General features: G+C 40.7%; 2 protein-coding genes across 10 annotated transcripts in view; one reads left to right on the top strand and one right to left on the bottom strand.

Annotated features, from left to right (window-relative positions):
• The window catches only part of MGMT (O-6-methylguanine-DNA methyltransferase), a 183,811-nt gene extending 177,609 nt beyond the window's left edge, over nt 1-6,202 (top strand). For all 9 annotated transcript variants that reach the window (XM_081863337.1, XM_081863335.1, XM_081863336.1 and 6 more), the window contains one exon: nt 5,194-6,202. In XM_081863337.1, the coding sequence (XP_081719463.1) occupies nt 5,194-5,325 (132 nt within the window). In that variant the 3' untranslated portion in view covers nt 5,326-6,202. The remainder of the gene's footprint in view (nt 1-5,193) is intronic.
• EBF3 (EBF transcription factor 3) overlaps nt 1-12,951 on the bottom strand; it is a gene marked incomplete at its 3' end in the record, with an annotated part of 663,555 nt that overhangs the window by 406,395 nt on the left and 244,209 nt on the right. The gene's annotated exons all lie outside the window — the stretch shown is intronic.

The raw sequence follows: 12,951 nt of genomic DNA, 5'->3' as shown, positions 1-12,951 counted from the left end.
AAAGTTTCAATCTTGACCAGATCTCTAAATCTTTCTTAATTTCTAACCAACATTTTTCATAATTATCTTTAAATAGATTCAAATTTTTGGTAGACAAGTTTACCCCTAGGTATTTTACCTTTTTAACAACATTTAACTCTGTCTCTTTCTGAAACCCATCTATTTCCAAAGGTGTCAAATTTTTCTCCAGAACCTTAGTTTTTTGCTTGTTCAGTTTGAACCCCGCCACCCGACCAAATTCATAAATTAATTCTAACACTCTCTTCGTACTAGATTCTGGCTCCTGTAGTGTTAAAACCAAATCATCTGCAAAAGCTTTCAATTTAAATTGTTTCACTCCAACCTGTATTCCTTGTACCAACCGGTCTTCCCTAATCATGTTCAAAAGCACCTCCAGGACAGAAATAAAAAGCAGAGGGGATAGGGGGCAACCTTGTCGTGTTCCTTTTTCAATTTTAAACTCTTCTGTCACCACATTGTTAACTATCAGTTTAGCTTTCTGCTCTGAATAAATTGCCTCTATTCCATTTTCGAACCCCCGTCCCACTCCCATCCCTTCCAAATTTTTCTTCATAAACCTCCAAGAAATGTTATCAAAGGCCTTCTCCGCATCAACAAAAATTAACACTGATTTTGTATTGATATTAGTTTGCAAAAGTTCCAAAATGTCAATAATATTCCTAGTGTTATCAGACAAATGTCTTCCTGGAAGAAAGCCTGCCTGATCCTTATGAATTACTTCATTTAATACTTTTTTAAGTCTACTTGCCAAAATGTCTGCAAAAATTTTGTAATCCACATTTAGGAGTGAGATGGGACGGTAGTTCTTAAGTTGGGTCTTTTCAGTTTCCACTTTAGGAATCAATGTGATGAAAGCTTCTTTCCACGATTCCGGTGCCTTCTTCCCCTCCAAAATCTGATTGCATACCTCCATTAATGGTTGTGTCAAAAAGTCTTTCAATAAGCACTCGTGGTCCTTGGTGAAGTCAGCCCACAACAGGTGGTCTAGTTCAGGATTATTCACTAATGTTATCGGTGCCTGGATCACTTGAGTGCATCTTGGTGGAAGATTTCCAGTTGTGCTGATGATTGGCAAATATACCTGACCCTTCCTTACCACATTTGGATGGTAGCCTTGAAAGTTACCTGGGATGTGGGGGCTTAAAAGGATACTCACATAGCAGATATCAGTTTAGAATGCACCTTTATTGTATGGAGGGTCATTTAGTACTAAACTTCCTTTCTAACAGAGGACATCGGTCACATCCATTTCAGTTATCCCAGGAGCAGGTATAAGAAGTTCTCTACACGTCTAATTTTATGGATCACAGTTGCCAAATACGTTTTGTAAAACAAATGTAATACTGGTTCTGATTGCACTGTGGCAGAAGAACTCATGGTGATGTTCCCAAATTTGTGAATATAGCTACTGCAAAAAGCTCTCATATCAACTTTGTACCTCATATTGCTTTGTGTGATCTGTCCATAATGTCTGCCATGCTATTTCTCATTTCTTACCCACCATTTCCCCTCATTTGACTTTCTAAGCTTCTTTTGTAGGGAGGGAGATCGTTTTCACTGTGGAAATCAAGAACAATATTTTCAGGAAGAGCTGGAGTCAGCTGAAAAACATGCTCTGTATGTTCCAAAAGGCAGAATTTGGCAATACAAGAGGAAGCCTATTTAGGGCTGCCTAGTGAGAGTCGTTAACAAATCCACTAATAAGTTATGGGGATTGGAGTCACATTTACTCTGCTACTTGATTTGAAAAGTAGTTATCATGAGAACCAGGCTGTTTTTGTGCTGACTCTGATATAATACACCTGTTAAACCTACTGATGCTGGGATTGAGAATTTGTACATGTGGTGTACTAAATATGTGCAACAAAACACAGCAGTGGGGTAGCGAACACTGTTCTTGTTCTGCTAATCTATGCTTTCATATAAGCTTTATTAGGGCAGAATTCTCCAATTTTCATGGAATTGGTTGCCTTTGATTATTGGATCAGCTTTTCGTTATGCTTGTGGGGAGGAGGGAAGAATTTGGCAGCCTTTTCTGGTCCTGGGTTCATTAATTTCCACAAGGGAGAGGCCAGTTTCACAGCACTCACAGCTTTCTCAGTAACTATTCTCTGTCCGTACTTCAGGGCCCAGCTATATGCACATGGTTCTTGTCCACGTCTTGAGGGTACCATCCACACCAGTAATGGCACTCCTAATGGAGGTCTCACTCATATGATCAAAGATCCAAATAATTGTCATTTTTACCCATTACCAATGTAACAAGGAAACAGTTGTGTACCAGTTGTTGGCATCCATCTGCCTCAAGAGACAATAGAGTGTGCCTCCAGGGGAGGGCTGAAATCAAACTACAGCATTAGCAGCACCAAAGTGACTTCCCTGTGTGTATGGCGGGCCTAGGCTACCCAGACGACAATAGCCCCACCTCCACCTCTCGGCCTCACTGATGTGATCCATAGGAAAGCAGAGTAGTACATTTGGCACCAGCTTGGCTGCAGGAGTTGCCGGAAGGAGGCGCACAAGGCCTCATCCAATCGTCTTAGGAATTCCCCCCGGATTAGTGTAGGGCTTGCTCCTTAGCCTTTTCTTCTTCTAAATATATCCTGCTTTTGATGTATTGTTTTCGATATGGGCCAATGGCCGTAATAAATCTAACTAACTATATCCTGCAAGGCAGTGGAGGTTTAGAAGCCGAGGTTTCCTTCTCCTAAATGGGATACCTAACCAGGTTGATGAGCCCCATCTGCCACTTGTGCAGCAGTAATCATGCTAAAAAGGTAGTGTGTACATTTTGCAGACGTGATCCAAAATGTGTATTAACTAATGGGAACAGATCCCTAGCACCCGCTTTCAAGTAGAAGAAAAGAGAGTGTTTCTTTATTTTTTTAAAAAAAACCATGACGATTATTTCTTCCTCCTTGGTTGTGTCCACATTCATTGTGTGATTTAGAACTCTGAAGCATGATGTTGTGGTGAACAGGCATAATATTGAATGGGCCAAATTGCAAACTCATGTTACATCTGATATTACTGCACTTTGGGTTTTAATTTAATTTTCAAAAAATTATGAGCATCAGTAATGCTGTTTGATAAAACAATCTTCCACTAATACAGTGGGTTACATATTCATAAATTTGTTAAAGTTTCTCCTTTACCATAGATTTACTATCAGTAGTATGTGAGCTGCTGTACAGAAGAAACATGTTTCCCGTACAGTAGGTATGCAATAAGTATGTGGCAAGAACAAGAATAACAGGCAAGAGTAAAGTGATAATGGTACTTAGAATAAGCTTGATTTTATAAAGATGCTACTTAGTACAGTGGTACCTCTGGTTACATACTTTATTCGTTCCGGAGGTCCGTTCTTAACTTGAAACTGTTCTTAACCTGAAGCACCACTTTAGCTAATGGGGCCTCCTGCTGCCGCCGCACCGCCAGAGCACGATTTCTGTTCTCATCCTGAAGCAAAGTTCTTAACCCGAGGTACTATTTATGGATTAGTGGAGTCTGTAACCTGAAGCGTATGTAACCTGAGGTCCCACTGTAGAGGAGTCTTTGGATCAGATACTGATTTTCAGAGTAGAACGGGGAAACTAACAGAAACTGATGGCAAATGTCAAGGATAAGGAGTTGCATAGAGGTGGAAATGGGAGGAGGGAACAAACAGGCTATTTGTGGGCCATACAAATTAAGTCTGAAAAACTAGGACAAGAAACTCAGACAGGACTGGAGAACAAACCTTAAATGTGTAAGGACTAGGTTGTGGAGCTGTCAACATAGGTGTTTCCGGCAACTTCATTATACAGTTTTGGTGGATGCATTCACCAAAACTGTATAATGAAGTTGCCAGAAACACTTACGTTTCTATGTGGTTGGCCACTGTGAGAACAGGAAGCCAGATGAGCATTTCATCTGATCCAGCAGGGCTCTTCTTGTGTTCCAAGTAGAAAGACCTGAGAATAGTTTAGGCTTAAGTCTTGAAGGGATGCGGGTGGCGCTGTGGGTAAAACCTCAGCGCCTAGGACTTGCCGATCGCATGGTCGGCGGTTCGAATCCCCGCGGCGGGGTGAGCTCCCGTCGTTCGGTCCCAGCTCCTGCCCACCTAGCAGTTCGAAAGCACCCTTAAGTGCAAGTAGATAAACAGGTACCGCTTTCTAGCGGGAAGGTAAACCGCATTTCTGTGTGCTGCGCTGGTGCAGGCTCGCCAGAGCAGCTTCGTCACGCTGGCCATGTGACCTGGAAGTGTCCTCGGACAGCGCTGGCCCCCGGCCTCTTAAGCGAGATGGGCACGCATACCCCAGAGTCGGTCACGACTGGCCCGCACGGGCAGGGGTACCTTTACCTTTAAGTCTTGGAGAAGACCTTCCAAGGTTGAAAGTGTCATGGCCGTTTTTATCTCTCCTAGCTGTGTTTGTCTAATTGCCTTTTAAATTCACTGGCCATAATATATTGTGGCAGAGTGTTCCATATTTTTACGCAGCTTGTGAAGTGCTTTCTTTTGTCTGCCCAAAATATGCCGCCAATCCGTTTAATTGGATGACCTCAAGTTCTAGTACTGTGGAACAAGAAAGGGGGGAGGAATCCTCTATCCACTTTCCCCACAGTATGTGTTACCTCTGCCACCCCCTGTCTTTTTTTCTAAACACACAAACCCTAGACCACCCTGTCTTTCCTCATAAGGAGGGTGCTCCAAATCCTTAACGATTTTGGTTGCTGTTTCCTGCATCTTTTCCAGCTCTTTGATTTGATTTGACTTTTAAGGTGAGGCAACTCCATGTTCTCTTGTAGTTGCGGCAATCGGCAGTTATTGGACTTCCATTGAAGTGAATGGGCAATTCTTAAAACATACAGGATCGCTCTCAGGTGCAAGAAATCACTGGACTCTTGACTATTTCCTTTTTCTGCCTGAGTGACAAAAGGAATACACACACACACACACACACACACACACACACACACACGTGCATTGCTTGGTACCCATGAACGCTTTTCCCTGTTTGCGCCATCAATAAGTCTAACCTCGCTGACCTGCAAGTGGGCACTGCTGGATAAAATTTATGCAAATAAGAGGATAATAATAGTTGACCACAGGAAGGGCATTTTCAAATGGGAAGGGTGAAAAAATATTTCAGGAGCATCATTTTTCTTTGTGTATTTGTGTGTCTTTTTCAGGTCCCTATTATAATACCGTGCCACAGAGTGATTTGCAGCAGTGGACAGACTGGCAACTACACAGGAGGAAGTCATCTGAAAGAGTGGCTTTTGTCACATGAGAAGCTTCAGAAGGAAAAGTTAGCATATTGATGCAGTTCAGGCACAGCTGTTATTCAGCCAAAACACATAACCAAAGATACTTGGCTTATAACAAGCTTTCAGAACACACAGTAGAATTCAGGAAAATGGTAAATATTTGAGTGACATATAAATATAATACAACATCCGAAGCGAAATGTGTGGTGGCACTACTATATTAAAAAAGCTGAATATGTCCTAAGGGATACAGCTTGTATGGCCTTTCTTGTTTTTACATTTTACAGCAGAATGAGTACAGCGGACTGTGCCTGTTGTGCATGTATTTTGTTCCCATCTCTAGTGCTGTTTTGTTCTATTTTTAATGTCCATTAAAGCAAGGATAAGGGAGTGGGAGGGGCATGGCAAATGTTAGATGCAACTGCCCCTCTAAGGAAGCATCTGGCTCGCAGAGGGGACAGCCGGGAATCCACAGCCTTCGCGTGTATTCGGAGAGCCAAATTAAATGCATAAGCTTCAACACACACCTCCCCCTGTTCCTGCCTGGATTTGTATTTGTCCAAATTGAAAAGCTTGTACCTCTGCCAGGCTTGGTGCCCAAGATTCTCCTGTTTTCTTTGATGTTTGAACTGTTGAAATGATGTTTTACGTAAACAGTTGTTAATGAAACGCACTGAAAACCCATTCAGAAGGAAACGGCTATTGAATTGCCTATTCACAGCTTTTCTTTTCAGATCATTGTAGATGGCTTAAAAAGATATGAATAAAAATATTTTGTCTCCATTAGCATTGCTTGATGTCGGCAGAAAAAACAGATGCTGGAAAGCAGTTTAATGACAAAACAAATATTTTTATAAAAATTATGCTGCTGTGTTAGTTACCTTTTGCCATAATTTAGAAGTATATTTTTTTTAAAAAAAATTCTGATCAACAGCGCTTCTGGTTTTTTCTTAGCATTTGCTTTTTAAAATTTTTTCACATAGGTTGTTCAGTACTCGGGATTATAAAAAGCAATAGCTATGCATTATATTAAACATAGAATGCTATCCAGAAAAAATATAGTCAGCCAAAGGACACTGAAACTAAACTTTCTGGTTATTTAAAAAGAACTCAATGTAAGTAAAATATTACAAACCACCAGAAACTCAAATTTTCATTGAGGGAATCATAAATAGTAACACAGTAATACTGATTTTTATATTTTTATCACATTCTTATATATATGTTGCTTTAGAAGGCTGATTGCTAACAAAAATTATTGTGTTAGGTTATTCCATTAATGTTGTGTTACTGAGATGTTAGAATTACTTTATTAAAACCTGTTATGCATGTACAAGTTGTCTATGTATATAAATATAATACAGTATATGATATACGGAGAAAATAAACTATACCCTACTGTACAATATAAGGCTGTATTTTATCAAGGGTTTCTGGTGGCAATATAAACCATGAAAGGAAGGCTCAAGTGGTTTGTACATGTCAGCAAGAGCCCAAGATAAAAATATAGCCTTATAATATGTATAGTTTGAGTGTATTCTTTTTTTCCTCTCCATATGTGAATACCAACCAAAGGAAATCACAAACTTTCACCTTTCTTGCAGATATTTCTATTCCAGGTATTTCTTTCTAATAGACACTTACTTGCCCATCTCAAAAAATAATTCATTCATCCCGTGAAGAATGTACCACTGTTTACTACTGCTGCTATTTAGCATACGTTTAGTTTCAGCTGTATGCTGGGGACATGGAAGGTATAAATAGAGGTGTTCAGGGAATAACAGAATCAAACTGTAAAGCATTTTTAGACTAGATTACCAGACTCCAGTTTTACATTCAGAGCATTTCAGTCAGTCAGGGGGAAAAAAACTTTATGTGAGGCCTTTTCCTTGAATGTCCTCAGAGTACTTCAACTAATGGGAATCCCAGTGGAATAATTAGGTCTCCCTCTGGCTTGCATGCATTGTGTGTCAGAATCTAAAAACCTGACCATCCTCTGACAGATTGATGATATCTTTGCAATATCAGGTGTTTCCTATGGTCTGCTCTTTGCGATTTTAAAACCGAGGGTCAGGTTTTCGTACGCCGCTCATGTATACATTTTTACATTTCCCTAACATAGCAGCTTATCTAGTATAACATTCTGCTGTGGAAAATACAGCTGCTTTGTGGAGAGAGTGAGCCTTACCTGATGTGCACACAGTATGTAGAAGTAACATGTTCTGTTGCAATTTTGTCTGGCACAGCAAAAGCATTGCTCAGGAAACCATTTTTCTCTTTGAAGAGGGGCGGGGGGAGTAGAAGTCAATTTAGACACAAAACAATAGCCCGAAAGTATTGCCGGGGGGGGGGGAGGAAGCATTTCTGTAAAATGACAGAAATTCATTCGCTGCAAAAGGCAGAGATTTTGCCGTCTGACTAACATATTTTCATGAGCTGGCATCTCCTATGTTTATTTTTGTGTGTTGTAGGCCAAGCTGCTTATTCTTTTGTCGGCGTATGTTTCCAACAGAGGGCACTATAACTCAGAAGAATTTAGATTCGTGTGTTTTACAATGTGTTTAGGAGATGCTCATTCACTACTTTTTTTCCCTGCTGTTTAAGAATGAATTTGAAAATGAACAGCCAAGCTGAAATCTCTGAGCTGCCTTATTTGCCGTGCTTCAGACTGTCTGCCTCAGGAATTAGCTGTCTAGAAGTATTACAGGCCTGCAATCTTCATCCCATGTACGTATTGTGAAAGGTGCTGTAGTTACATAGTAAGATGAAGAATGGCCTTCCTTTTGCCGGTGATTTCCGAGATTGCTAATGATGCCCAAACTACAACCTGGCGTGACCACTAATGAAGAGGGCTGTGATAGTAGAACCTCTAGGGGGTTCTCATAGAAAAAGAAATGAGTCCATGCTGCTGCTTATGTGTGATCTTAGCATTCTTTTTACGTGCTGATAATGCTCGTGCTCTTGTATGATGTCTCAATAAGTGCGTAGTATCTTTAATTTGGCGTGACTGCTCCTCACCATAACGAAATACTTAGCAGAACACAACCAAGAATTTAGCAGGTGACAAAATGGCATTTAATGCACCTTCGTTATCTTTGGCCGTGCAAGGACCTGAACTGAGCACATAACAGCCTCGTACACCACTGTGTTGTAATAGTAGCAACACAACCAGAACAGAAACACTGGCATCTTTTCCCGGCCTCCCCCTGTGGTGAGTTTGCTGGTATAAAACCCATTGTTTGTCTCTGAGGGTTTTCTCTGTCCTGTCATAAGTCTTGATATATACCCTGAGGTTTCCTACTGAGGAACGCAGCGATGGCAGCATGGTTCAAGCTGGCATTGTCTTATGTGGCTTTAACTACAACTCCAAGAAGAAACCCAGCAAGGAAACACAGTCACTTGGAATAGTCATGTGCTATGTGCTACGACCCTCAAGCCTAGTTAGAGGGTCACAGCACAGTTTATGAAAATACATATGTAAACTTAGTTGTATTTAAAAAAAAAAAATACCCCCAAAATGAATTAAAGAAAACTCTGGAAACAAGAGAGCTATGTTCCTTTTACTTGGAATTGGGTTCCACTGACCTATCAAGTTTCCTTCCATTCAGCCTTGCAGTGCTTTGAACTGCTGACATTGAGACACTGTGCAGCCAGGCACGACAGCTGGCTCGGCAGCATCTAATACCAACACATGCTGTTTTAGCCCATTTCCAGAGACTAAGATAATGAAAGATTCAAAAATAATATTTGTTTTGGTGGAACTACATTTATAATGAAATAGATGCCCTTGACCAAGGAAGAAGCTGGATTTTGCAATGGGTCATTTACCCACTTCCCTCTGTTCAACTCATAGAAAACGTGTGTCACATAAAAACTAAACCATGTGGAAATGTGTGGGGGTTTTGGCCAAGAATATAGTTGCCCTGTATCAAACTGCCCTGCAGGGTTGTTTAGGAGACAAAAGATGTCTCTGGGCTAATATTTTACATGATAGGTTTTTTTTTGCATGTCCGACCAAAGGAATTTGCAAGTCAGAATTTGTAAGTGCCTCAAAATTCATGCAGTCGGCATCCGTCCCAGGGCTCATGATGCAGTGAAATGTGCATGGCGCATTAACCTTGCTGAATCTAAGCAGGTGAAACCACCTGGCAGCCCATTGAGCACTGCCCTCAGTTACACAATGGAAGAAAAGTCAGATATAAACATGGTATGTATCTCTGTTCAAACTTTCAGCCAATTATACTTGCGAAAGCACTTTTTGGATTTAGACCCAGATCTTGCTTTCTCTTTCTGATTTATATTAAGTAGCTTGGTGTCAGATGTGGAGCAACTCAGAATATGACCCATAGTATTTCTATTTAACTCACGCAAGTGGAGGGTGAGATACCTAATTTTAATCCCTTTTTCACTTCTGTTTGATATAACCTTTTAATTTGCCTAGGTAAGAGTCATGCAGTTCTCCAAGCAATATTATTACTGTCAATATGATAAAGTTATAGACATACTAAAAAATGAAGAGTACATTCAAACTACGTTTCCCTATAAATATCATGGATCATTACTTTTCATAGTGTTTTTTCCACAACGTTTTGACAAATGCTAACTTGCCATAATTTTAGATTGTGCCAGATGTAATACTCATTTGTGTTTTTAATATTTATTCCTGATTTTTACTTTCCAGGTACATACTGTTAAAGGGAATAATTTGGGGGCTTGTTCCCAACCTTTACTATAAGAGTAAAACCCATTAAAAAGAGATTGCTTGAAGTACAGAAATACAAAGGGAGGCCTATAAGATTTATGTACTATTTCATGAATAATCACACCGTAAAAATCTTACAGGAATGTAAAAATCCTTGAATTACAATCAGGTTTAATTGTAATTCCTGCTATATTCTTGGTGAAATTAATCGAATTGTATTTCCTTCGTCTTCTCTCTCTTCCATCCAATTCTATGGGCCCTTTTTCCTGCTTGACTAAAACCGACTTTAAAAACTGGAAAATATTACTGAGAGCACTTTCTGTTGCTGTCAAAGTGGCAAGATGTTTCAGTAACATTGATGTGCAAATTGGTCATACAGCTTCATAGCTTGTCAAAAGGCTGTGCTATTTTTGTTCCAAATAGCATACATAGTGTATGAGTAATAAATAAATACATTTAATACAGCACATGGAGGGGAACAGGCCCCCAAATTATTCCCTTTAACAAATTGAATATGTTGGAGGGAGTAGAATTACACTGGAAGAACCCCCAAAAGCCAGGCTCTCCTCCCTTTTTCCCCCTGATAGATTTTAAAGTCCCAAGCAATCATTTGGTTCCTGCATTTCCTTTTGCTTTCCTCCTTCTTGTTTTTTAAATAAGGAACAAACATTCTAATAGCACAAATGCATTGTAGGATGTTTAATTGTGTTTGCCTTTGTGCATGTTGTAATGATATCCCCCCAACCCCCACTCTGTTGGAAAGCTTTTGATTTAGAAGTTGGTATTTAAGAAGCTGAAGTTAACATCAATTTTATTCTTTATCAGCTTTGGAGACATTAAGGTTTAAAATGAGCTCTGCGCTGAATGCTGATCCAGACCAGCCTCTGGTCTGTGTGAAGTTATGTGTAGGTGGCAGTTAAAAGCTGGAGGCCAAGAACTGGAGAAATTGCAGGTACCAATGTGTCTTTAAGTGACTAAAGGCTGTAGTCCAAAGTCTTCTGGACGAACTGGCACCAGCTGCAGACAGATGGAAAATGTCTGGGCTCCATCACCTTCAAGTCTGTCCCGACAAGGATCTATATATTAGGGTTGGCGAGTGGATAAAGAAGTCAGCAATGGTAGCTGTGTGGTAAGGTGAAAATTGACGTGAGCACCATAGACTGACAGTGCTTTTGATTGATGAAAGGATATTGTTAACAAGCCTTTAAAGTTTCTCATTAATGCTTCCACCACCCCCCACCCACTGAAGCCCCAAAGGAGGGGGGAGGGCTTCATGCAGACCTTTAGATAGATTGCATAGCTTGTGTTATTTAAATACCTTGTTAAATTATTTTATTTAATGCTGCATGTTTGCTTACCATACCCTAAATAGCATAGAACCGAGCTATGTGAACAGAACTTGAAGTACCCCAGTCCTTTTTAGATGCTGCATGTTAAATAATACGCTGAACTTGCATCTTCAGCATAGGAATTTACACAGCAGGGTTACACCAGAGACCGTCACCATTAGTAGCTGCAGTGTGGCAGCATCACCCAAAACAGTTGAATGTTGCATTCTAAATAGAGAAGGGGACAGAGTGTTGATGGGCTTGGGGACTGCTCACCTAGGTGATAGCTTTGCAGTCTTTTTGCCAGAGTGGGACCATATATGTGGTGTGACTTGACGTTGGCTAGTATTTGGTCGTGGCGTCGCATGCATCATGACTGGCAGACTAGAGGCAAGATGGAACGTGATCATGCACAGCAAGTCTGCATGTGGCTCAGTCTGTGCGAAGTGCGCACAGCTCTACAGGACCAGGTTGCCACCCTATAGGTTGTTTAGGTCACTTGACTAGAAGGTGGTATTGCAGCATATCAGGGTCGTTTTCAGTGTTGGAAGAAAGGATGCCAGAAACTTTCTCCCTGGCAAGCTACCATGAAGCACTTGTGACGCACCGCCGGAATTTCCAGCTGCAGACCTTGGTGCTTTACAGCATGCATAATGGATACCGCTGCATGGGATTCAGCTACAGCTATGAGTGGAGACAGATGACAACGTGGTAAATATGAGGACATACTTTTCAGTTCTACCAACCAATAGAATTAGTTTTCTTTTATTTCTTGTAAAGGAAAACAAGTGTGGTTGGGTTTTTTGCTTTGGTTCTTTTTTTGTATCTACACATGCTGCATTGTGAGATGCTGGAATGGTGTGAGACGTTCTTTATATGGTCACTTGACTGATGGCTATAACCTCACCTGCCACTCTCTGAAATGATCCACTACCTAAACAGATAGCTCAGTGGTCTGGTTCACATGACATGGGTAACCCAAACGATTGCAAGCTCCTTTACTTCTATTGCAGGCCACTTTACCCCTCCCCAGTCTGTGTTCTGAGCTACAGCTCATGCTAAGCAAGAAGAGAGTTCAATCATGAGCGTAGGTTCAGTTATTAATAACAAACTTGGTGTAGTTTAGTGTGAGGGAGTAAAAAAGAATAGGGGGAGCAATGTTAGTGTGATCTCTCCAAGAGCCCAAATGTCCATGCAGTCTCTGTAAACCATGGTTGGGTTTACCATATCATACAATCTAGGCCAATAGAGAATACTTTACTACTTGGTTAGGTGGTCAAATTGGCCTTCGTGATCCCAAGGCACGCTCTATTGTTTAGTATCTAGTGATGCTTATTACCATGAGTATTATATTTTAAGACTGCCCAAATTGCAGGTGTGTAGAAATGTCTGATTCTGATTCATAACCAGTATTACTGATCACAGTGTGCACAAAACACAGAAGAATGGCAGTCTCTGACCAGGAGGCTCCCCTGGCCATAGAGAAGATAAGGTAGAATGGAAATCTCAAACGCTGATGGGGGCTATAGTATAGAATAGTATAGTATAGAATGTGAGCCACAAACTCAGGGTCCAGGTGGTTTAGAACTTTCTTGTGTTGCTAATCACTGTTTATCCAAGCTTCCAGGCACCTATGAGTTAACCGACAGT

Source organism: Podarcis erhardii (genome assembly GCF_964252035.2).
Source record: "Podarcis erhardii genome assembly, chromosome: 5".
Lineage (NCBI taxonomy): Eukaryota > Metazoa > Chordata > Lepidosauria > Squamata > Lacertidae > Podarcis > Podarcis erhardii.
The sequence above is the reverse complement of the archived record's forward strand: the minus strand, read 5'-3'. Positions and strand labels throughout refer to the sequence as shown.